The sequence below is a fragment of the Mizuhopecten yessoensis genome, unplaced genomic scaffold (assembly GCF_002113885.1).
Source record: "Mizuhopecten yessoensis strain PY_sf001 unplaced genomic scaffold, ASM211388v2 scaffold8991, whole genome shotgun sequence".
Classification (NCBI taxonomy): Eukaryota; Metazoa; Mollusca; class Bivalvia; order Pectinida; family Pectinidae; genus Mizuhopecten; species Mizuhopecten yessoensis.
Genome location: NW_018407824.1, coordinates 403,978 through 431,563, shown reverse-complemented (window position 1 = coordinate 431,563; position 27,586 = coordinate 403,978). Strand labels below are relative to the sequence as shown.

Genomic DNA, 27,586 nt, shown 5'->3' with positions numbered 1-27,586 from the left:
CACTTTTCAGAGAAAGATATTGGGTATAATTTGCATGTTGCAGTAGCTGCGGATTCGGAAGATATTCAGTCGGAAATAACAATAACCGGTTTTCCAAAGAATGGTTTCTGAAAGGCAAGTGATATCAGAACAATATAAGAACACCCATGCTTAACTAAACACGTACAGGTGGATATAAACGTATGCCGTATCTTTAGATATACTCAGCAGAATAATTGAACACATTGTAAGTGTGTTTCGCATATCATACGTTTGTGAACTAAAAAAGGATTAAATCATGTTCTGTTGGGGTTTATAGGTAAAATTTACTGTGAGACGAATTTCTGGTATGATATAATCAGCTGATTTGTATTGATTACAACATTTAATAAAATATAACAAATACATATATGTTTATTTAAATCGGAAACTTCCAAGAAAGAAACACATATTACAAGATGAGATATGACATATTTATACACGAACTGGAAACTTTATGAAAAGATATATCTCGGATCTGTTTGTATGTAGTTTGAGTCAAAGTTCATTAGAATTGTAAATATATGGAAAAAGAATAACAAAGAATATGCTTTTTCGAAGTGAGAATGGGAACGCCCCGTCATTATTTAAATATTACGACCAATAGTGTTCCTCTTTGCAGAAAAATCATGCAGAAACGATAATTTCATTCAAAAAGAATGGAGACCGTTGAACTATTAATTTGCGATAATTTAGTACAGACTTCCTGTTCAAGAAAAGATAAGATACAAGATTGAGAGTATTATTTTTGTTATTAATATCACTCCATGATCATTGAATGTAAGATATTATAATTATTGTACAAATTGATGTTCTGAGAAAACAACAAAGGGCAAATTATGTATTGTCTTGCAACAGCCAATTCAAGAATTGAACCAAATATTGTTTAAGAAAAAAACAATATATATACATTTCGTAACAACAGAAACTTTTTTGTCAAACAATACGCATAGTCGCTCCTTGACATATACAACCTCAAATATTCGATGAAGGATTTGAGGTTGTACAATTTCAATGAGCATTGTTTAATCATTTGACACATTCCATTGTTTATACCTTCATGTTGCGTAATATTTTAATTTCACATCCATTCATAAAATACCCTTTATAGCTTTCTTAGTTGAGAACTCGTTTATGGAGGAGATCACGACACTGTAAGGTAGTATACATCCATAAGGTTCTATCCGACATTCTTTTGGAACCAGATAAAAGGTAAATAAATACAGCTACAGGTTTGACCTATTAACCATATGTTATCGCTTGCTGACAGATCATTTCTCGTTCACTAGATCAGGATCTAAGGTGTTGTATACAATCCAACATGGACGAAATAGTGGACTAGATTTCGCCCTGCATTGTTATATATTCGTGGGATCAAGGTAAGGTGTTGCTGCGTTTGAATGAATAAGATATGTGCCTCTTATAGAAATGGTAATTAATTGCGAACTTGGAAAAGAACAAAAATATTAAATGAAACAATAAATCGAAGAAAAAAAAAAACCCGGAGTTTAATTGGCATGCATGTGAACGCTCACGAAGATTAAATTTAGTCGGTATCTTTCACAACGGCAAAAACAATCATTTATTAACTTTTATTTCATTTATATGCGGTTGGAAATACCAACGCTGAGGGAAGTGTCAGGACTACATAAAGAAATACACTCACACGCTCCTTCTTATCGTTCGATTTCATTCGTGGGTATAAATTGACGGTTTTTCCAGCTAATAACTGGTAAAGTACATAATGATATCACGTGTTATTTGTGCTGGTATATAAATGAAGAAACCTTTTACTCAAACAGCCAAGAGCATTGATCAGCGAGGTCTGGTTCCCAACTCCAAGATGAAAACACTGGTACAACCAGGCTGTTTCCTAGTTTTGGTTCTCCGTGCTATACTAAGCTTTCCATTAGAAGATGGGGTAAGCTAATCACTCATTTTACTTAATGAAAAAATCAAGATTGAATGTTTTATCAATGCACTTGTAATGGAAATCGGACAAGTCACGGCCAGGATCACTGTAGATAGAAATGATTGGCAATAACAGGATAGATTTCGAGAAAATGTGGTTGTTAAACCCTGAATAACGTTATAATGCTTTAACGTTTGGCTACAATACTGGTACAACGAAATATGAAAACATTTACCAGATTTTTGTTTTTGAAATTCGAACCAGAGAGTGAAACAAGGTAAAGTTTTAACAGCGGGCCATTCCTTTCATGATAGACTCATCAATTAATGCCAAATTAATAAGATAAATCTGGCCTGTTTTGATCAATCCTCAATGGCGCCCCACAATTTCATGGTAACCTTATCTGACTGTAGGAGGTCAAGTTGACATTTAAAAATATTTGTAGCATTGGTTGTGTAAGTAATTATAAATACATCTAGCACTGACCTTAGTTCCGAGTCCGCGTCACATGTATAAGGCATGGTAAGACATATGTATATACATGCTATGTGTTTTTTTGCAATGTATATCTTGTGTTAATATTTCAGTGGCAACTATTAATTGAACAAAGACAGTGAGTGTACAGTTTATGTCGAGTCCCTCCCTCATATTCGTCTAGCAAAGAATGCAAAGCACAACAAATAGGTTCAATAGGCAATAAGAGACCAAAAATGCAATCAAGAAAGGGTGACACTGAAAAATTGTCGGCAATAAAACACATTATGCATATATACTGATCCGTTATACTTTTATATCTGTTTTTAATTTGTTTTTCAGAGAATTGACTACACAGATGATGGTTTAAACACACCAGTTCTAAGTTTCTTAGAACAGAATATTGGTATGTTTTTGCGGACAATGACATGTGAATATGCCAGACCTATTCTTCGTTAAGACACAATATCTCCGAGACGCGCTAAAATCATTATAACAGGAATTTAATACCGATTTCGTCTCAAATTCCATGAAATATGTCTTGACAACGATAAACATGTCGAAAAAGGAAATATATGTCTCAATATTTTTACTTTATCTACTAACATCGTTAAGTGATGATTATATTGTTTACCAGGTGTTGAGGTATCAGGAGGGGTGCTACGGGAAGGAGACATTTACGTAGAAAAACAGGTAAATATATAAATAACTAGTGTTCTTATTCGCACTTCGATTTTACCTTTCAAGAAACAAAAATTTAAATGATACAGAAATAGATCAAAAGTAATTAAACAAATAAATAACACAAAAGTCACAACAACATTTTAGCAAGCCGTGTTTAAATTCAACGCATGGAATCGACAATGAATGATGCCCCATGTACACAAATCGTAACATCTTATGAAATATTATAAATATGATTTTGACGACTTTATATTCTGTAGAATCGTCACGCTGTTGGTAACCCGCGGTTAACATGGAGAGGGCGTCATGTACCGTACGTACTAGACCCGGGATTTGGTAAGCATCATTTTATTTTCTATTTTGTTGTTATTGTATCCTTTGCTTTTTATCACTTCAACCAATGGATATATGCTTTTAACTTCTTCGCGTAACAACAATAGAGTATGATCATGTAACAATGTAATTATATCCTGATAGCATCAACAATATTATGGCAAATAAGGAATTTGCCGTCATCATAAAACAGCATGACAGATCAATTATTTTCAGGAAGATATTAAAATATCATTAAGGGTCAGAATTACATTCTATGTCCATATTTTGAAAGTTATATATCAGCTCAGTATCAGGTTAAAATAACAGTTCGTAACATTTCACAATCACTAAGAATATCGCAGTATGTCGTATAATGTCAACGTTATCATGTATTATAACAGATCAGGACCAAGTCAACATTATTACCACTGCTATGGCGGATTTACACGACTTAGTCGGGGACGATTGTATCAACTTCCAACAGAAGATTGACAGTGACCGTGACTACGTCACTATCCTGAAAGGCACTGATAATGGGTAGGTTACATCCAAACCAATAATACCTGATGATGCATGAAGGTTTTTCATATCATTACCGAAGACATATTTGTATTCTTAATGGGACAATCTGTCATGACTGCCGAAATTGCATTTTGATGAAGGAGACGTCACATTATTGTTTGTTTCTTAAAATAGTATTTTAAATCAGGAACATTTACTTTTAGGTGTGTGAATGTTATGTTGGGGCAGTTATTTCTAACTGTAAATAGAATGTATAGTATTCTACCAGTTATGAACAATATACAATATTTAATATTCATTATACGACCAGTTAAGTACAGTTTACAATACACAGACAAATAGAAGCAAAGTCAGCATTGGCCTTATGTCTACTGATAGATAGGGAGACATTGTCCTCTTTCAGCAAAATTTAAAAGAATTTAAATGACCTCCTGAAAATGTTACCAATGATTTGATTAATATTTCATTCACTTATATGAGTTTGTTATGCTTTGTGTCCCTTCTAGATGTTACAGTGATGTGGGGAGACATGGTGGCGCCCAGAAATTGTCACTAGCTCCTAGATGTCTGCACAAGGGGACCATATTCCATGAGCTTATGCACACGCTGGGTTTTTGGCACGAACACACGAGACCCGACAGGGACCAATACATACAAATTAACTGGGATAACATCGCGTACCGTGAGTTCTCTGTGTCTCTCTCTCTCTCTATATATAATAACTTTCAGCTATATCACGACATTTAGTTTTAAACTACGAACATACTCTCAAACGGATCTTGAAGTGATTTAGGTGGGCCATCGACTTTCAAGCAGTCACCCATATACGAATACATTTGTAAAATGTCCAGGAAATACAAATCCCGATTGGTATTATTATTTTTACATACCAATTTTCTGTAATCGTAAACTTTTTGAAATAATAAAAGCATCAGAGGTATTACGTCTAACTAATCTCGTTATTACAAAGTTCGTAATTTCGTTACTAAGAGATGCAAAGGCGGCGATCATCGATTTCAAATCAGCCAGAAAAATGGTTATTCATACGACTGATGCACATTTTCATATTAAAATTAGCTATGTAACACGGTACCAGGTGGATAGATATCCCATTCTAGTTTTTGTATTATGATGAATATTTGGGGGTGAAAGTTATGTTTTAGGTTAAGTGGGAGTTACATAACCTTGTATATTATTTATTCGAAGTTCGTAACATATACCAAATTGATTTTGCCTCCTCGAAATAAAATGTACCATATATATCGTACTGTATATTTTATCAGAAACGATTAATATTAAATTTTCAGAGTTAAAAGTTTATGTTTCATTGCGTGGGTTTGAGATTCAGGAAATATGCCAAAAGAGTGTTTAACAAAATTAAACCATATTTTTTTCTCTCCAGATAAACAGCCAAATTTCTTTAAGATGGACGAGCGTGATGTTGTCGTGCTGGACAGGTACGACTTCTACTCAATCATGCACTACTCCATGTACGCTTTTAGCAACAATAATCTGACTACTATACAGCTGAGCGACAGCTCAGTTGATACCTCCAGGATAGGACAGCGTGTCAACCTCACAGCGCTCGACACCATCAAAATACGTAAACTATATAATTGTGGTGAGTACCAACACATGATTATAGGCATTTTACTCTCTTTCTTGCCTAACTTAGTGGCGTATTTGTTTCCAATTGTGTAAATTGTTTAGCAAATACCTTTCCTAGTACTCCTTAGGCAATCTTTATTAAAACCAGTTACATAAAAATATAACACTGACATCATTACAATTAATTTTGCTTAAACAATTTTCTGAATGACAAATTATATACAAAATAAATGTATTTTGTTGGGAAAAAGCGTCACTATTAACTATTAAAAGGTAGAAAAATATTTGATAAAAATCACTTCCACTCTTAGCACGTTTCCTGATATTCTGTTTTGAATATATATATTGCGTTTCATATGTGCAAAATGAATGAATGCTTTATTTGCTTGGATATGAAATGAAAATGACTTTCATAGTGACTGTATGTTCAGTTATGGGGACCACGACTAACTTTTCAAAATATAATTCACAATTATCTCCAGCGCGTTAAGACCCGTTCAAATAAAATTGACATTTTGTTCATTCAAATAACCTTAAATGTAAATATGTGTTTCCACCAAATACACATGTAACATATATTGTTTTGTAGATAAAAAGGAATGCGAAAACCCAGGAGTTCTCAAGAATGGAGGTATATCTAAAGACGATATAAGTATAGGGTCGAGGATAACATACAAATGTAACGATGGTTTTGTTTTGATTGGTCCATCCGAGCGGATTTGCACTGACAACGGGACGTGGACAGGGGATACCCCAGTCTGTCTGGATCCCACCAAAGGTGATATATCAAGAAGTTAGGTACACTGCAGCCATGTCTCTTTTAACAACATAGGATAGGTCAGTCACCTAGCTTACTCCGTAAACACACTTTACCTCGAATTTGTCAAACACTCAGTTTATCTTTGATGCGTCGATCACCCAGTTTATCTTGGATGTGTCGATCACCCAGTTTATTTTTGATGTGTCGATCACCCAGTCTATCTTTGATGCGTCGATCACCCAATTTATCTTTGATGCATCGATCACCCAGTCTATCTTTGATGTGTCTATCACCGTGTTAATCTTTGATGCATCGATCGCCCAGTTTATCTTTGATGCGTCGATCACCCAGTTTATCTTGGATGTGTCGATCACCCAGTTTATTTTTGATGTGTCGATCACCCAGTCTATCTTTGATGCGTCGATCACCCAGTTTATCTTTGATGTGTCTATCACCGTGTTTATCTTTGATGCGTCGATCACCCAGTAGATCTTTGATGCATCGATCACCAAGTTTATCTCTGATGTGTCTATCACCGTGTTTATCTTTGATGCATCGATCACCCAGTTTATCTTTGATGCGTCGATCACCCAGTTTATCTTGGATGTGTCTATCACCGTGTTTATCTTTGATGCGTCGATCACCCAGTTAATCTTTGATGCGTCGATCACCCAGTTTATCTTGGATATGTCTATCACCGAGTTTATCTTTGATGCGTCGATCACCCAGTTTATCTTGGATGTGTCTATCACCGTGTTTATCTTTGATAGGTCGATCAGCCAGTTTTTCTTGGATATGTCTATCACCCAGTTTATCTTGAATATGTCTATCACCTAGTTTATCTTTGATGCGTCGATCACCCAGTCTATCTTGGATATGTCTATCACCGTGTTTATCTTTGATGCGTCGATCACCCAGTTCATCTTGGATATGTCTATCACCCAGCTTATCTTGGATATGTCAATCACCCAGTTTATCTTTGATGCGTCGATCACCCAGTTTATATTTGATGCGTCGATCACCCAGTTTATCTTTGATGTGTCTATCACCGTGTTTATCTTTGATGCGTCGATCACCCAGTTAATCTTTGATGCGTCGATCACCCAGTTTATCTTGGATATGTCTATCACCCAGTTTATCTTGGATATGTCTATCCCCTAGTTTATCGTTGATGCATCGATCACCCAGTCTATCTTTGATGTGTCTATTACCGTGTTTATCTTTGATGCGTCGATCACCCAGTTTATCTTGGATATGTCAATCACCCAGTTTATCTTGGATATGTCTATCACCTAGTCAGTCTTTGATGCGTCGATCACCCAGTTTATCTTTGATGCGTCGATCATCCAGGTTTTTTTATGCGTCTATCAACCAGTTTATCTTTGATGCGTCGATCAATCAGTTTATCTTTGATGCGTCGATCAATCAGTTTATCTTTGATGTGTCGATCACCCAGTTAATCTTTGTTGCTAGGATCACCAAGTTTATCTTGGATATGTCTATCACCGTGTTTATCTTTGATGCGTCGATCGCCCAGTTTATCTTTAATGCGTCGATCACCCAGTTTATATTGGATATGTCTATCACCGAGTTTATCTTTGATGCGTCGATCATCCAGGTTTTTTTATGCGTCTGTCAACCAGTTTATCTTTGATGCATCGATCACCCAGTCTATCTTTGATGCGTCGATCGCCCAGTTTATCTTTAATGCGTCGATCACCCAGTTTATCTCTGATGTGTCTATCACCGTGTTTATCTTTGATGCGTCGATCACCTAGTAGATCTTTGATGCATCGATCACCAAGTTTATCTCTGATGTGTCTATCACCGTGTTTATCTTTGATGCGTCGATCACCAAGTTTTTCTTGGATATGTCTATCACCCAGTTTATCTTGGATATGTCTATCACCTAGTTTATCTTTGATGCATCGATCACCCAGTCTATCTTTGATGTGTCGATCATCCAGTTAATCTTTGATGCATCGATCACCCAGTTTATCTTTGATGCGTCGATCACCCAGTTTATCTTGGATATGTCTATCACCATGTTTATCTTTGATGCGTCGATCACCCAGTTAATCTTTGATGCGTCGATCACCAAGTTTATCTTGGATATGTCTATCACCGTGTTTATCTTTGATGCGTCGATCATCCAGTTAATCTTTGATGCATCGATCACCCAGTCTATCTTTGATGTGTTGATCATCCAGTTAATCTTTGATGCATCGATCACCCAGTCTATCTTTGATGTGTCGATCATCCAGTTTTTTTGATGCGTCTATCACCCCGTTTATCTTTGATGTGTCGATCATCCCGTTAATCTTTGATGCATCGATCACCCAGTTTATCTTTTATGCGTCGATCACCCAGTTTATCGTTGATGCGTCGATCAATCAGTTTATCTTTGATGTGTCGATCACCCAGTTTATCTTTGATGTGTCAATCACCCAGTATATCTTTGATGCGTCGATCACCCAGTTTATCTTTGATGCGTCGATCACCCAGTATATCTTTGATGCGTCGATCACCCAGTTTATCTTTGATGCATCGATCACCCAGTTTATCTTTGATGCGTCGATCACCCAGTTTATCTTTGATGCGTCGATCACCCAGTTTATCTTTGATGCGTCGATCACCCAGTTTATCTTTGATGCGTCGATCACCCAGTTTATCTTTGATGCGTCGATCACCCAGTTTATCTTTGATGCGTCGATCACCCAGTTTATCTTTGATGCGTCGATCACCCAGTTTATCTTTGATGCGTCGATCATCCAGTTTTTTTGATGCGTCTATCACCCAGTTTATCTTTGATGTGTCGATCACCCAGTTTATCTTTGATGCGTCGATCACCTAGTTTATCTTTGATACGTCGATCACCCAGTTTATCTTTGATGCGTCGATCACCCAGTTTATCTTTGATGCGTCGATCACCCAGTTTTTCTTTGATGCGTCGATCACCCAGTTTATCTTTAATGCGTCGATCACCCAGTTTATCTTTGATGCGTCGATCACCCAGTTTATCTTTGATGCGTCGATCACCCAGTTAAACTCGGATATATTTATCACCGAGTTGTTTTGGATATTTCAATCACCAAGATTTGTTTTAGATATGTTGAACACATCTCGACGTTCTCTCTGAATCTGAAGTTTTGGATTGGAAAGAAGGATTGTTTTAATTAGGGAGAGAAACTTGGTACAGTAATCGTAAGCCCCGTAAACCGCTTTTAAGGATCCCTGCACTACTGCCAAAATATGGAAATATGCAGTAGGAACTGTTTTTACCGGTACGACTCTGGCTTTGGTAATCGTATCTGGAAAGATACAATACCTAACCGGACTTAAACGACAAGAAATAAATACAGATTAAATAGAAATAGATCATTAATAACCGTGTTCTGATTGTACACACTCTGGAACTCGGATTGATGCTATAACAAATTGAGCTACTTAGTCAACGGGAGTGCTTTTATCCAATTGCGCAAAGCGAAATTAAGGGGAGGTGACTTTATAAAGGAAAATCCACAGTGGGATATATAGTGTATCCTTGGAATTATTTAGATATTCTTTTTAGAATATACGCTACATTAATATTTATCTTCATTGGTATTTCTATGACATATCGTGCGTTTCTGTCTTCGTTCAGGCAACTACCATTACTGTAATTTCGACAATTCGTCAGTATGTGGATGGCATGGTAATTGGACATGGACCAGCTTTCCAACACCATTGCAGCATACCGGACCGACTTGGGACCATACATGGGACAGTAGTATAGGTAACATAAAAACCAAAGAACATATAAAACTATAACGCACAAACGATCATTTGATGTTGCAAGCGTATGATTAATATAATAAATAAAAAAAATCTGATTTGATACCCCCAAAAATGTTATATAATGTCCCATCGAAAACATAATATCATTGAAAACTTATACTCATGTTAAAATTTCTGTTTTTATAAGAAGCAACTAATGGTCACCAGATATGCGATGCCATCTACAAATATTATAAACATGGATGCAAGGACAATGATTTGATCAATGGTTTCTAGTATAACTCACACGACTGTGATTCTGATTTGTTTTGCCATATATTGAACGGTAACTTAATAAACCCCTAAAGCCCCATACACCGACAACGTGCACATGCGTACATGTATTATGTTGAGTTAATGATTATACTATGTAAGTGGCGGAGCAATTACAAAACTGATTAGTATGAATACAAACATGATTTTCATTATTATTTGCAAGCAAGATAATATAATAAATAATATCTGTTTTATCTATATCTGTTTTCTATATTTAGTTATGAACGGAAAAGTGTTCTAAATACAACGTTGTTGGAAACTACAGGATACATGTGAAATATGACAGGTGTCAATGTGTTTGTTTTTGTGAAATGAATATCAAAATTTGCTTTGGAACATCAAAAACATTCCTCTTAATAATTTCAACTTGGTGCACATCTCTATACAATATTCTAACAGACTTCTGACTAGACTTAAATACAATGACCTTATCACAGAAACATTTGTAAAAGATTTGCACGAACATTTTAAAAGTCCAAGCATTTGCCTTTTTAATGTGATGAGAGAAGTTAAGATTAAAGGATAACCAAACTCCGAAGTCTTTAATACACGTGACCTTGGTTAAGAATTCGCCTCCCATGAAATACGAACATTGGATAGGTTTGCAGTTCTAGTAAAAAGATATAGCATAGCAACTCTTAAAGTTAACCTGCATATGCCACATTTTGCACTACTAAATATTCTATCAATGTCATGTTGTAATTCTTAACAATCAAACATAGAGGATACAGTTTTAAAAAATATACTATCATCTGCAAACATAAAACAAGTAGAGTGTTTCAAAACTGCAGGCAAGTCATTGACAAAAGTTAAACAAAATAGCTTGGGCCCAAGAATTGATATCTGCGGACACCGGAAGCAGCATCGACATTATTGTTGCCAATACATATACATACTGTTGTTTCTTTCTCAGGAGCGTTCGTTTATGCCAGGGGTGAAGTCTTGCAAGAGCATAACACTCTACATATTATCTCCCCTGCTGTTCCAAATAGAAACGTCGACTACTGCCTAACGTAAGACCTAGTCACACGTGTTGTCACACGCCTCTCTCGTCTTCGTCTGTCGTAGCCATTAAAAAGAGGCTAGAATTTATTTTTTCTACAAAAATAAGTTCATCATGGTTCACTGAAGCAATAAAGTTGGCCCCTCTCCTTTCTGATCCACAATTCAGAATAGTGTTCACTAAAACATCTTTATCAAACAATGTAATTGTTATATCTTACAATTGTTCAATATGGCAAATAACGATTTTTCCCACGCTCATTTGTGTATCAATAGATTAAACGGGTGTGTAACTGTAAAAACAGACAGCTATGCATGCAATAACCTTATCTAGTGTCTAACGTACAGTTTTGTAATGCATTAAATCAAAAGATTATATTTATTCTGGATAAAAGTAGCGTTCATCAGAGGAATGTTCTGTTCAAAGGTTCACGTCATCGATGCACGGTGAAATGATGGGAATCCTGAACGTAAGTAGTATTTCGTGTGGCGACACCGTGCAGCTTCAGTCGTGGCAGGGTGACCAGGGCGATAGATGGAACAGAATCAAGCTGGAGGTCAAACTAGCATGTGTATCAGAAAGCTTTCAGGTACAAACTAATTTAACTAGATAAAACTCAGAATTTATCTATATATAGTCTGCCATTGAAAAAGGGAAGTTATGGAGCGGTAACCAAATAAGATTCATGGTATAGATTATGACTGACCTTAGCTGTTGTCAGATTGATCTACAATATTAGGTGTTTACCATTCAACAATTACTATTGTACAACTTTATAGATCCTGGTAAAGAAACAGTTAGATAAAGATGAAAGGACAGCTTGGAAAGAATCAGCCAATCATTTTTTTTACTGATCTAGACGGGGAATCCTAAAATACCGAAGTGTCAGCCTCTAACAAATTGGAACTATTTTGTCAAGTTTGGTGCAATTTTGACAAATATCGAAAACCACTTCGCTATCAGCTATGCAAAATTGCTCCATCAATACAATTTATCAATATACATTCACATATTTATAACACAGCAAGTACTGAGGTTGTTGTATCCTGTCCCAAATAGTCCGCGTCGACAGTAAAACTTAATTTGTGATAGAATTGTTACCTACCAACTCCATACATCCGGAAAAGATATCGAAGATTACTAAGTTTAGAATATATGCATGATTCTGAATCACAAGATATTTATTTTTACACTACTTGACACAAAATCAAACATTGTGAACCATTCCAGATAGCATTCGAGGCTGGGAAGGGCCAGTCGACAGAGAGCGATATTGCGATAGACGACGTCCTAATAGGCGACTGTACCACCATCCAGAGTTTTTTGGAAGATCAGGAATTTAACGCCGAGGGAACAAGTGAATATCTCTACAATCCCTGGCCTCCTGCTACCTAAGTCCCCAGGCGACTGTTGCTCATCGGAGGACGGAAACGTCTCAATTTATTGAAATTGTAAATTTTTGTCTGTGATAAATAAATCTTATTCTTACACATTATTTTTGTATGGTGTCATGCATATTAAAATTTCAAGCATAAGAGTTATTTTAGAAATACACTAAAAGAAGATTGCACCATTTCCTCCGATGAACAATAGAGTCTGGGAACTAGTGGTAAGGACAGTATCATATATATTGCACACGTCCCAATTTTACATCATTGGCTTTAATGTTTGGTAATACACAATGGTTCAGTAAGGATTTTAATCTTTCATATGAATCTTTGTCCACTTTATTCGAGCTTTAGAATTTGAAATGTCATCACCAGTTGCTTACAATTTCATTTTTGGCAGCTGTATCTATAACCTTCAGGTGTAGTGCCACGTGTTTAACACAACCACATGTACCGTTTTGTATCAACTGTACGTAGTTTATCAAGCTCACAAAGATTTATAAATTGAGTACGTTGCAACGCTATGCACTTATTTGAAGGGCGTCATTTTATTTTTCACGTTTTTTTTATTTTTATTAAGTCATGTTATTTCCTGGGTATTTTGTTAATACACAGTTTCAAATCTTCCATACAATCGAACAAAAATGCATTAAATAACTTTCCAAAATTGCCAAGACAGAAGCCGCTGTTTTAGGTTTGCACGGGTTTTTCCGCTACGCTCAATCCATTTGCCTATAGTATTGGAAGCAAAATTTGCCAGCAAATAGCAAAGAAGCAAGAGGCCCTATTGTCCGGTGCCCGGCAACGCCCACTTGATTTACAATGCTGTTGGCAAAAACATTTCACATCTGTGACCAGCAAAATCAAAATGTATTGAAAGTTATTTGAGAACAAACATGCTAACAGTACAGGCTTGTTTCTACTGTACGTATATTACTTACAAGGCTCTCATTGTTGGTCCAATTATTTGGTGGGGAAAAAAACATGCTATCCAAGAAAATACCGGTTTAATGCCTATTTCTGTATGCCTTACCCACGTTTTTCACTCATTTGACCACTGAAAAATGTAAGCCGACGTCAAACGGACAGATGGATGCCGCGCTAAGGGCCTGCTGAGCTAAAAAAAAAATATCACGCGAACGTCGCAAACATGGATGTGGTTGGGGATACATAAAAATCACATATGGCATATAAAAGGTTTCGCCTTCTTTTTGACGACGATACGGACGTATAGGCACAATTGGCAACGCATTCCTCCGCTCCATAGATTGTGTTCGTTATCAACTACATTCATACTACTGTATCGTCGATAAATCAAGGTTAATCTTATATTCACATCCCACAAAAGGTTTAAATGCGGCACGAGGGGGAAATGGGAAAGGGTACTACTATACGATGATAACTACATCGATATATGAGTAAAAGATAACACCAAATAATCAACACTATTATTTTCTGATGATTAAAATTAATTAAGGCGCCGATTTATTAATCGGAGTAATGATTAGAATATGTAACGTAGTGACGTGATCGAAGGTTCCAGAACCAAGTTTACGGCCGTCATTAGATTTGGAGCTTTTTAATATAACAAACTGCCGATGTGGTAATTTGAAGTAATTTGCAGTTTAAACAATATAATTCCTTTCATTGAAATTTCGTCCATCACTAACCGAAGGAAGTTTGCGACACTATGTACGTAAAATGCTGTCAGTAAAACATAAAAGTCAAAAGATTCTTATGAACTCCAATTGTGAAATATGGGATAATTAGTAATGAACAAGTAAAGCACGACAGTTAAGGTTTCATTGCGGTTCACTACATATATGTTCTATTGGCTTTTTATGCTGTGTATGAAACTAAAGTATACGTAGGCATACGGGACTACGGTAATTATCACAAGCTATATACAACCGGGAAAAAAACAAGTACATTTTAGCGGTAAATTGATCAAATGTTTCTTTTCTGAAGAATATGCATTTAAAGATAATTTCGTCAATTTTCAAATTTGATTACTTTCGTGGTATTGTAACAGACGGTGGTTGCCTTGGGAATGTTACCCTTAACCAATTCCTGATAAATAACCCATAAGCTGTTTTAACTTAATATCATTACCACTGATCCCATCGAGTTCGAGGTATTTCAGCCAAATCTGCAAGCAATACCTACGTTAGATGGGGTTATTTTTAAGTAATTTGCAGCTTAAACAGTATAATTCCTTACATTAAAATTTCGTCTATCACTAACTAACCGAAGAAAGTTTGCGTCACTATGTACGTAAAATGCTGTCAGCAGAACATAAAAGTCAAAAGATTCTTATGAACTCCAATTGTGAAATATGGGATAATTAGTAATGCACATGTAAAGCTTTAGGTGTGCGTTTTTAGCCAAACCTGCAGCAGTTTCTGCGTTTGATGAGCAACGTTGGTTAATTTATGTTGATCTGCGCACTTCCCAGTATTTCAGTCCAGGTTATTCCACATTACTCGGTTACCGAGTAGTTTGTCAAAACGTTCCGTGTAAGTGATTCACGACTTTACCTCGAAACGTTTTCATGATGCTCATAAGATTACGCTGACTAAGAAAAGAAAGGGGAAATTTAAACATTTTGGTTTTCCCGGTAATATTCTTGTGCAACATTTACTGCGCTGCTGTGGCGTTGTTGTGCAAATGGTTGACACCTTTTATTCTTACTCTTTCCTTTTGTGAGGACAAGTATTCGAAGATCTTGTGATCAATCTTGAACGTCCTCTTCTAAAAACTGGTTCTTATATCATTGTTTTTGGAATTTTCGACCCTTCACACCACCATGCCTTATACTAAAATGGAGAAACGCCTTCATTTTCTTATCACGAGTTTACTTTTCTAAGAAAGGCGAAAGGCGATTTGAATATTATTTTGGAGCATATCGTGCGACACCCACAACCAAGGCCAATATGATACTGAGGACAATATTTGGAGAATTATCTAGTTTCTGGATGGCAATATCTTTGTTGAGCAGTGTTAAGATTCTGCAGCAGAATTAAGGCGGTGCTGTAGAAACAAACTATGCCCCTCTTCCGGCTCATTTCCTTCTGTTTTCAGATGAAGCTGAATTTGTTGATGAGCATATCAGGACTGGTAGTAAAAACATTTCAAAATCCTTTAATTCCACATTCAGATTCATCAACGGTGGTCTGTCTTTAAATAATTTAAAAATTATTGGCAGGCTTCATCGATCGTATAACATAAAATGTATTGGCAGGCTACATCGATCGTATATACCCTCTATGCAGTCTTTAAATAACATGAAATTTATTGGAAGGCTACATCGATCGAAAATACCCTCTTATGCTGTCTTTAAATAATATGAAATTTACTTCAGCCGCTTTCCTTGATGTTTACTAACTACATGACTACTAGGAACGGCTACCCAGCGTTTATATGTCACAGTTAATTCAGTGTTCATGGGTTTGTTCCAAATATCATGACGGGACAAACTTACTACGTCGGGTTTGAAGACTATGGACAAGTTTCCTGGTTGTCATCCTGATATCATAATGGAACATGCTATTGTTTGTGCGATATGAAGGTCAATATTTTCATTATGCTTATATGTTTGTGGATTGGTATTTTTCACTTCAAGACTTCTTGATGTTCTTTCGTGTTGTCATTTGTACTCTCGTATCAGCAACAGTCACCTGTCCGTAGGAAAAGTACATGATTCATGCTCGTTATAAACCAGCCATGGATTAATGGAGGATGATCGAATTCCTGTTACCCAGGACTGTCTATATGATGATTTTAAAATTGCATTTGAAAGTTTTAACTTTGTGCTGCTCATTTTGACGACTTGAACGTGTCTCGAAGTACCTTGCGTCTTTTTCGGGTTATCGAATGCGGGATCTATCGGACCGATTTTTGTCGTTTTATCCAACTACACTTGTGTTCCCCAAAGAGAGCATTTCAGAAAGATATTAAATTAAGCTTTGTTGTAACCATTTTGAAGAATAATTAAGTGTATGATAACATAACTATTACAGCATTTCTGGTATTAAAATGAAACAGACATACTTATAAATGCCTCTTTAAGAAAATTCAATAATTGGATAAAGCGAGATTACAGGAACCGTAAATAGTTTGTTGTGCATGCTAAGTTCTTGCAAACAACAGAAGATAGAATACCTTTCCAAATGCTTTTTAAGTTAACATATCAAAATCACGAAATGTATACCATCTTGTGTCTTCGAATGAGTTTAGATGTATTAATCGTTTCTTTTTGGCATACACTGTATTTGATAACATATAATATGTCCGATCAGTTTCTTAAACTAGAAAAAAAGCTAATGTACTGAAAAACCGATGCCAATAGTTTATTAGATACTTTTCACATGATACTTTTGATCTAAATGCGCGGACCAAGCGACACCCGTGTTTGTTTCCCAAGACATCAAACTTAATGCTATAAATATTATAACATTTGATTGAACTTCAGCCTTATATGTGTTAGCCGTTTCTAAAACACGAATCGCTTCATATTGCAATACGCATTCTTACATATGGAATAAGCGAACTATCTCCATGGGTTTGCCGATTTTGGAACAAATACACAAAGAAATATTATTCCTTTCAATTTTATTCAGAATCGAATTACTGTAACTTCACGGCTACACTATGCAAATGGATCCAGAGCAGCGACGACGATTTTGATTGGATATTACAAAGTGGACCTACCCGAACCTTTGGAACGGGACCCGATTGCGACAGAACCAACTGTTCCTATGGTAACTCCTCAGGATCATCGTTATCTGCTCTCCATCTATGGTTATTCTTCATAAGGTTGTGTATTAAGAGCATAACTTTATAGATACTTTACATTTGTTCTTTGGATTTATTCAATGCAATTGCGTAAATATATTGGTCGTACTTACTTATTGTCGCCAGGCCAGGATTTGTTACATCTGGTAGTCGGATCAAGACAGTAAATGATGTTTGTCTACTTTTCTCTAGGTTATTACATATATATTGAGACATCTGGACCACGCGCAGAAGGTGATGTGGCAAGACTATCCTCAATTCTGCTTAAGGTAAAATTGACTAGCTGCGCTAACAAATTTGTCAAAATGTCAGCATGATAAAGATAACGCCTAGCAGTATGAGTCATGTTCTTTTAAGCTGACCGGACTTTCAATAAAGCTTACATGTTCCTGTCGAGATATAATAATTAAACATGACTAGAGGAGCGATACAAAACAAAGTAAGGCAGGGGTAAATTGAGTAAGTCAATGTGTTTGGCAGAGAAAAATTGTATGAAAATATCAAAACAGTGCCAAATGAAGGTTAAACATGCATGGATTACTTGCTGAATACAAATTTGTTCTCATAATGTCATGCATTCTGGTAAATTATATCTTAATTGTTATTGAAAAGTGATACTTTTAGTGCCGAACCCTCACTTATTAATGCTGTGGTAAGCATACAATCTAGCTTTAAGTCACAAAAGAAACATAACATGCATATCAGATGAGAATATCAGCTGCAGTAATGAAGCCCACATGTGCAATAACCTTGGGTCCTTTTTAACTTCCTATTCTGAAAGAGTCACTGCTTATCCTTACAGGACAATTGGTCTTACTGTTATTCCTTCTACTACAATATGTACGGGGAAAGCATAGGGACTTTATCTCTACTGAAAAAGACGTCTACAAACGAAACGACGCTCTGGAATAAAACGGGAAACCAGGGAAAAGGCTGGACGAGAGCATCTGTAGAATTCATCACATTAATCAACGAGACGGTAAGCATTCTTTAGCGTTGACTTTCTTTTAAACATTGCACTCTAGATGATACACGCAAACAAACGAACATAATAACTACAAATTGTATCAAGAAATTGAAGGTAAAACTATGGGACACTTTCATCTGCTATATAACTGTATATCTTAGTTGGTGATTCAAGCAACAAGAGGCCGTGGATACAGGGGAGACATTGCTGTTGATGACTTTGAATTAATGTCAGGAAAGTGCAGGAAAGGTAAGGGAATGTAACAATGCTAACACTCGTGAAAATTGGAGAGAACGTTTTTCACACCCGATACAGCAAAATAGGGCATATACGCCACACAGATATACGATATGTTACAACAGATATTACTCTGTTAAAAAGACCATATTTTACTATTATCACAGAATTGATTAACAATCCATAATCACTACCATAGAAGCTGAGTCGGATTGCAATAAGCGTGCACCTGCAGTTAAGCTTATGTTTAAGCTTAACAACTTATCCTTTACATCATTTACATACCATTTTCAAACAAAAACATGATAGTCATTTATATATAGTCTTACTGATCGTCTGGGGAACAGGTAAATAATATCTATTTTGGGGTAAATTCGTTCTAGTTGCTAACCACTTACAGCATAACCCTTGTTAAACTTTCAACCTGATAACCCTTGGTAGAATGTGAACATTTTTAGAAAAGTACATACTTACATAAAGGCAAGCCATCGCTTTCGAGTTCGATATTTTCACAATCTAAAAAGTAAAGTTACTTCATTTTTTCACTGCAATTATCTTTTCTTATTTCTTTTATACCTTATATCATTTAATTTGAGAGGTTGTAGACGATTTTGTACTTTGAACGGCAAAAAAAAGCTAAGCCATTGAGATGTGTTATGAAGCGCGTATAGATGGGCAAAAAAATGTTCCATATAACGAATGTTTAAACAAATCGGCAAAACCCATTTGTAATACGATACAAAAATAAAAATAAATCCGATAAATGACCATTACTTGCGTTTCAGTTTTCGATTGCGATTTTGAAGACGATTTCTGTACCTGGAGAAACCAAAATACGTCCGACATGTTCGATTGGCTCAGACACAGGGGCCCTACGAATACCCCTAGGACTGGTCCAACTCGGGACCACACGTCCGGGGATGGTTAGTGAGTCCAGTAAACCATATGTATTATAGACATTTCTAACGTACAAGTCAGCCTAAAGGGACACTTTGGTTTGTTTGTGTTTTACGTCCTATTAATGACTATGGTCATTTTAGGACGTGTTAGGTTTTGGGACGCTAGCTACCATAAATGGTATTGATCAATGAGATGCAAACAGTATGTTCTTACACTAAAGATATACTACAAGCAATAACTATGTTTCATCAATGTAACATTTTGGGCAAATATGCAAAATCTTCTTTTCAGCAGAAATCAAATTTTTGATAAGCCTGCTGAAATTTGAAATTAAAAGTGAAAAGTAAAAATGCAACATAGAAAATTTTAAATGAATTGTTACTAGAAATATGTCTCTACAAATGGAATTCATAGGAAAGAATTCACATATTTTACATTATTTGCTTCATTTGAACTTCGGAGGATTTGAACAAATGGTATGCTAAAATATATAATACGGTTTTGTATACGATATATAAACTTAATATATGTGAAACCAATATTTGTATAAAAACTAGCCACTACTAAATTTCAGTTGTAATTCTAGAGAATCATACTTGTTTAATGAGGAAGGGACGTGAATAAGTAAGTATAATTAAAGGTCAACGACATCACTCAATGTCTTATTATCTTAACATACCGAAAGACCCATACAAATTATTTTCTCAATTCAAGAAAGATTACGTGATGTATGCAGAAAATCGAGACTCTTCCAATCTGACACGACTATTGTTCCTTGTCCTTACCAGCCTTGTTGTGTATTCGATATAGTCATAAATATACTAAAAGTATGTTTTGTTGTCCTAGCGTTTGAAATGTTTGATTGAACAATACAATTTTGACAGGTTTCTACATCTACATAGAAACATCATCCCCGCGAGTCACAGCCGATACAGCTCGGCTAACCACCGATTTCCTTTCGCCATCTTCTTGGGGTTACTGCATCAGGTTTTGGCTGTTTATGTATGGAAAGGAAGTGGGGAGTTTACGACTAATTACAAAAGATCAAAATGGCAACGAGACAATAAATTGGAGTTTAACCGGTGAACAAAGCAACGTGTGGGAATCTTATTCCGTGTTTTTACAAGCATCTTTCTTCAAAACTCAGGTGAGTACACTTCCCTTGGTTAAAATACAAATAAATGAAACATAGCTGAAAAAGACGCTAATCTGACATTCACTAAATATAAATTATATGATGCTTTTCGAGGTTCGCAATATAATACAAACAAGCAAGAAATGCCAGAAAGCACGTTGTATGTATACAAATATGAATATATTGTGTAGTAACAAGTGAAAATGATTATTCTAACAACTACTCGCTAGCAGCATTGAAAGAGAACGATAAGAGTTTATGTAACTTTTAGAAGATAACATTGAGGAAAGAAAGGGTTTCCACTAAACAGCTTTTATTTAAGTATCTTCGGTCCAGATTGGTAAGGGAAGTGAAACAACCGCATTTTGTTGGAAGTGGTATATTTAGACATGGAGCGACATCTTAGTTGCCGTGACATGCAGACAATGAATTCATATTTTTGTTTATATCTGCAAAAAAGGTCCCGAAACCAGCAGCATTTATAACTTCCTCAATGGCACATACAAGCTTTTCAATCGCCTGTGCTATTCTATACCGCTCCCATGCACATCAAAATTTAACCTTATAAACTATTCCCTTAAAATGTGTCCAGTGCTTTGTTTTACAACTCTCGTGTGTACTGCATTTCATTTCGCCTTTTGAAAACATATCTTGGCGAAGGAAATGCATTTAGAAATTTCCGAAAGACTACAAAATAGGTACCTGAAGGTGGTAGGATTTGTAAATATAAAAAAAAAATCCGAATAAATACAACCCAATTACGGCTGAAATATAAGATATTTTTGACACTTGGTTGGTCAAATAACCTCCCCTATGTATCGCCTGTATTTAAAATGATAAGTACAAGTACAAATTCAGCGATACCATTTTACATATGGAGTCGCTTCAGTAATTGTTTATTTCATTGAATAATAACGAAGTCTCGGTAAATATTGTAAACGAACAAATGTATATCAAAATACGAATGCTTAATCTGCGAGTGTTTTGAACTGTTAGTATAATGAGACATTAATGACTGTACACACATCGTATTAACGTAAAAGTCTCTCTGGAGCGTTTAAACAACTTCTCTAACGAACATGTGCCTACGGTCAACGACTTATTGTATGATATTGAACTAAAACTTTTTTCTCTCCTAGATAATCTTTGAAGGAGAGGTGGGATCATCATATCGAGGCGACATTGCTATAGATGACGTTTCTGTACAAGAAGAAAATTGTTTCTCCTGAAAAAGAGCAGATACACAGAAAATAGCCGTTGTATTCAGAATGCTGAGGAAATCGTTGGCTTTCATAAAATTATCTGGATAGCTATATAAATAATAATTAAACCTTTTAGTGTCATTTCAATCGTTCGTACTGTTAATCTTTGTTACTTGTTTAATTATATTAACGAGTTAAAATCGTAGAACATCTGCAATTAATAATAGCGATAGTTTAGGGTCTCTACATTCCTTAAGGCATAATGTCGTTTAAAAAACACATTCGTAAATCCTGATGAAAAAATAGATTCAGATGCTATCGAATATGAAAAAATATGACAAAAACGTTGAAATAGCTGCAAAAGAAACACTACTCATAACTTCCTGGAGTGAAGAAAATAAAACGACGATCGAATTCAAACAGAAACATGTTCCTTCTTAATCGTTTGATATTACTAACTGTATGCCATTCCATTTAAATACTGTAATTCTGAAATTTAAAAGACATCTACTTTTGAAAGTACTAGGAAAATACTCAAGTACTTGGAGTTATTATGTTTCTATACATAATGTTTATGTAGTACATTGTATTAATCGAATACTGTTTCTCCTCACTTCTTTTTATTTCTAACGCATCACTCGCATAACTCTTTTTCTGAGTGTCGCAAATGTTTATAGAAAGGTTTTAATAGGATATACAGTCAAGCGAGTATTACTGCTCAGATACAAATACAAAGTCAAGTGTTATTTTTCTTTCACAATGCAAATAAAGTGAACTGCTGAAATAAAGAAGAACCTGATTGGTGTATATGGTTTTGTATTGTACCGTGTAGCTTGCAGAAATCATCCTTTTTTTAAATACCTTATACCTGACTGGACGCGCTATATTCCATCAAACGTGTGTAACTAGAACTTGCATTTTATTCCGAGAGAATAAATTTGGTATCATATAACGTAGGACAACATCGTATCCAAACCCTGGAATTTTAAGTAATGAGAAAGAATAAATAGCTTCTACATTTAATCCACAAATCACAATACATGAATATACATAAAGGTTACATACTACATTGAGATATGAGCATTTGTAGTTCCTATTTGAAAAAAAACACCTGGTAGTATTGATTTAATGAATGCTGAAAGTGACGTAATTCTCATGTTTATCATCATAATACTCATGCAAAGGGACAACATAGGTACTATGCCGCTATTTATTAGCTGTTCACATCAAACAATATAGAGAATTACTTCGTACACAAGTGTCTGAAAACGCATAATAGAAAAAGCGTTACATGAAGAATACAATTTCATACAGAAAGACTGTCTTTAGCAAAATGTTATGAGTGAACAAAAGCGAAATTCAAACGTGCTTCATACCGGATTTAAACAAGTTTGTATGTGTTGTTAATATTAACATAACTATTTACTGATGATGTTGAAAACGATGATTCTCTGTTGATGATTTGTTTCGAAGACACTGAAAAATAATTGTTTGCTTTGAAAGACCCTGAAAAAGTAATATAGGTACGAATTCCAAAGTAGGTAGCTGAAAAAGAATCCCTGCATGAAAAAAATGCCTCGAAAGCATTCTCTTTTCCACAATAGAAATAATTTGTATTACAGCTATCTATATATTAGTATGAATAACATAATTCACTGAAAATAACACCAAATTTCCCAAACAGTTGTACCTAAAACATATTTCTGCACCTGTCAATCATGCACATGAATAATATACAATAGCGATTTAAAACTTTCATTTCTTGCAACAACTTTATATTAGTGTTACAAAAATGCTTAGTGTCCGACTTCTAAATTTGTGGAGTTTTTTTAATCTGAAATGGAAGTTAAACATCAAATTGTTAAGAGTAAAAGTGTAAGTGTGTTCACATTTGACATTTTTTTTTAAAAAGGGCGTTTCATAGAACGTTTATATAAAATGAGCCTTTCAACAATTGTTTGACGAGGACAGTTGTCAAATTGTTTTCATAAAAAGAATTCTTATTCAGGAAGAAAACAGATGTTAAAAACAAAGGAGGATAATATTTTTTTTAATATTATTTTTCTAAGGGTCATTTGTTGAGAGACCAAACACGCACCTCAATATTGTTCTTCGTCAGTAACTATATCAAAGCAAAAAAGAAATGCCTCAAAACATGTTCTAAGAGTAATAATGTCTATTTACAAACTGATCGTATCAATGATTGAAAAAATCGATAAGGGATGTACAATGCATAATGAAATATTGGCATGACAACTTAAACTACAATACTATCATAATTTACAAATGTCTGTTAAAATGTCCACCTGGACCACCAGGACCACCAGGTCTGGGTCCTCGCATCATTCCACCTCTCTGATTAAATCCTCCTCGCTGTCCGAAAGGAGGTCTTCCACCACCTCTCATCCCGCCATCAAATGGATTTCTAGGTCTGAACGGCCGCGGTCCACCAGGGCCACCTGGACCTCCTGGTCCACCCGGGCCCCCGGGACCTCCTGGGCCCTTACCTCGTCCAGGTCCTTGGAATCTTTGTCCCGGGCCTTGCTGTCCTCTGAAAGGAGGTCTCTGACCTGGATGGCCCCTTGGACCAGGTCCTCCCATCAAGGGTTGTGGGCGCCCTCCATGACCTCCTCTTCCTCCTTCGAATCCTCCCCTGCCACCATCAAAACCTCCCCTTCCCCCATCAAAGCCGCCTCTGCCTCCATCAAAACCCCCTCTTCCACCATCGAAGCCTCCCCTGCCCCCATCAAAACCACCTCTTCCACCACCGAAGCCACCTCTTCCTCCACCTGGACGATCATCCTGCATCCCGTATCTACCGCCAGGTCTTTCCTGGTTAGGTGGACCACGTTGATTTCCCATACCTGATCTGTGGTCGTTAAAATTTTGCTGGTTGGGTTCTTGCTGCCCGTCAAAATCATTTGAAGAAAAACTATCTCGTTTATTTTCTTGGTGCTGCCATCTTGGACTGTCCAAACCAGGACGGCTACTTTCCTCAGGCTGTGACGGCATATCCATACTTTGAGTTGACGACTCGCCTTCTGCAGAAGGAGATGGTGGTTGATCATCTGACGGTGTATCCCATTTACTGGGTCTTCTCCTTTCACGTTTAGGTTTATCAGATTCCTCTGCTTTGAGGCTTGGTTTACTAGAGGAGTCTTGACTTCCTCCACCATCACTACTAGTTTCACGTCTTACATCTGTGGATTCAACACCAAAATTTCCAAACTGACCTCTGTCAGCTTCAAAGTTATCCTGTTGCGGTCTACTCCTGGTGTTATCAACATTCGGATTTTGTCTTTGTCCAGAATATTGCTTCTGCCCCCCATACTGATTCTGACGGTCAGATCTGTATGAATTTGGTTCCTCTTGTCGTCCATACGTTTCGCGTTGATGCTTTTCTTGTGGGATTTTTTTCTGTGAATCGAATGATTGTCTAGCCCCCGATGGGAATTGAGAATCATACGACTCATGCTGTCTCTGTTGGGGTTGTTTTTGTGAGAACTGTGATTCTGAGGACTGATTGCGTGATCCTGGCCTGTTATATGAGAGCTGATTTCCAAAACCTTCTTGCTTGCGAGAGGGTTGCTGTTGTTGCTGTTTTTGTGCTTGTTGTTGTTGCTGCTGCTGCTGCTGTTGTTGTGGTGGTTGTGGTTGTTGCTGCTGCCACACATTCTTCCAGCCATCTGCTAAATTATTAGACTGACGATCACCTCTGTTCAATCCAGAATCAGTCGTTTCCTGACTTTGGGACTTAGCATCCTTTTCTTGCCATCCCTGACTTCTCAAAACATCTGCAACACTTGTGTGTTCAGGGGGAGGCGGTGGAGGTTGTACAGCAGCCTTCCTCACAAAGTTTTGATCTCCAGCTACTATCAATCCTGCACCTGACATTTGACTCAATCCACTGCGATCCATGAATGCAAATTGCTGCATATTAGCATAGGCTGCAGCGGGATGTCCTAGCAATGACTGTTCACCGGGTACTTGTGGTAGTAATCCTAAACCTTGAGGAAGACCCTGAGGAAGACCTTGAGGTAAGCCCTGTGGTAAGCCCTGTGGTAAACCTTGGGGAAGACCTTGTGGCAAACCTTGCTGCAGGCTTTGCTGTTGTTCCATAAGGGCTTTAGCTTGAGCTGCAAGCCCTGCATACAGTCCAACACCACCATACTCAGCCCTTGCCCACTGATGCTCCGGTTTTGGCACAACTTGTTGTGGTCTCTGTTGAGCTGCAATAAGAGCTGCATACTGACTGAGTGCTGCTGCCTGAGGTTGCTCCTCCTCAGCATACTCTTGCTTTAGCAAGTCCAAACCACTTGCACTGGTAGCTGTGTCATACCTCACCCGTTTTTCTGCAGGTTCAGTACCTTTAGAACCATGATCACCCCTACCTCTAAAGTTTGCACCCTCTGCTGGATAGCTTCCCCTGAACTGAGCAGTGTCCTGTGGACGACCTTGACCTGGCATTGGTGGTATGTCCTGACCTCTGTATCGATCAGGGAACTGACCACCTTGACTAGGAGCTTGGTAACCTTGGCCCTGGAAGGAATAGCGAAAATATGTTATCCTTGATGTTCCCTACCAAACTAATAATGCTTTAAGATAAAATGCTTGCCGATTTTCGTCGTCATTTCTCCCCTTTTTAATTAAAACTTTTAACGTTAATGAATGTTCTGGATTTTCCCACTTTTAAAAGTAGAAAATAACTTGTCTATGGAAACCTAATACATCTAGAAAAATAAGCATTTTATCTTAAAACATTGTTCCTTTTATATTTGCTGTGAAAGGAATTAACTATAGGATTTTAATACTATTTCTACGTCCTTGACACTCTTCCTTTCTTTTATATTTTATTCCATCTCCTTTTGTGATTGATTGTTTTATCTAACTGATGACGTCAATCCTCAATTTGTGAGTGGCATGTTCTCGTTATATTTGTATGACTAAATTGAAATATTTCCTTCATAATAAACGTCGTCGAGCAAGTAATAGATTAAATATTTCTATCAAGTGTTGTACATGATGACACTATACTGCAACATATCAAACAATTATTGATTGATTGATCGATAGGTTGTACGTCCGCTTCACTACCGTCAAACAATTAATGCAAAAATGTGTATTATAGTGAGTCAGGTAAAAACCTTTTCGTCGTGTATTTTCTCAATAAAAAACGTTACAATTTTAGTGTTGAAAAGTTGGGGTGAAATTAGGGGATTTTTGTGAATTGATGACTCAAATGATGTATTTTCACTCAAAAATGTAAAACCAAATTGATAAACAAAGAGCACAATGACATCTAGAATATATAAAGTCAAAGCCAATCTATGCTAAAAAAACAATACAAATCTAAGCATGCTGAATACGTAATAAACTCAAAACCATGAAATTTCATGCAAAAATATAGTGCAAATTGTAGTTGAGTAAATGTATTGACCCTTGCCACACTACACTTGAGACAAAATAAGATACATTACAAAATCTTTCAGAATGTTCAGAAATATTTTTCAAAATTATCATGCATTTGTTCACATAAAGTTGTCACAAGGTTTTTATTAGGACTACTTAAATGAAA

The 27,586-nt window shown here is 36.4% G+C and overlaps 2 protein-coding genes across 2 annotated transcripts in view; one reads left to right on the top strand and one right to left on the bottom strand.

The window, feature by feature from the left end:
* The first annotated feature begins 1,279 nt into the window (after positions 1-1,279).
* On the top strand, positions 1,280-23,525 carry LOC110457006 (MAM and LDL-receptor class A domain-containing protein 1-like). The gene is made up of 20 exons (XM_021508092.1): positions 1,280-1,397; positions 1,821-1,939; positions 2,747-2,810; positions 3,042-3,097; positions 3,349-3,424; positions 3,805-3,940; positions 4,432-4,607; positions 5,328-5,546; positions 6,123-6,311; positions 9,937-10,068; positions 11,299-11,398; positions 11,815-11,977; positions 12,619-12,745; positions 17,396-17,536; positions 17,763-17,839; positions 18,373-18,549; positions 18,699-18,786; positions 19,560-19,697; positions 20,559-20,821; positions 21,949-23,525. The coding sequence occupies exons 2-20, from the start codon at positions 1,862-1,864 to the stop codon at positions 22,036-22,038; spliced, it is 2,490 nt and encodes an 829-aa protein (XP_021363767.1). The 5' UTR covers positions 1,280-1,397; positions 1,821-1,861; the 3' UTR covers positions 22,039-23,525.
* LOC110457005 overlaps positions 23,023-27,586 on the bottom strand; it is a 29,689-nt gene continuing 25,125 nt past the window's right edge. The window contains exon 12 of the mRNA XM_021508091.1: positions 23,023-26,550. Coding sequence (XP_021363766.1) covers positions 24,292-26,550 — 2,259 coding nt within the window. The 3' untranslated portion in view covers positions 23,023-24,291. The remainder of the gene's footprint in view (positions 26,551-27,586) is intronic.

Excerpts from the sequence above, each read along its gene's own strand:
- LOC110457006 (XM_021508092.1), top strand. The coding sequence starts at position 1,862 with ATGAAAACACTGGTACAACCAGGCTGTTTCCTAGTTTTGGTTCTCCGT. Across the intron at positions 12,746-17,395 it reads ATTTAACGCCGAGGGAACAA|AATCGAATTACTGTAACTTC; the intron begins GTGAATATCTCT and ends AATTTTATTCAG. Across the intron at positions 17,840-18,372 it reads TATCCTCAATTCTGCTTAAG|GACAATTGGTCTTACTGTTA; the intron begins GTAAAATTGACT and ends TTATCCTTACAG.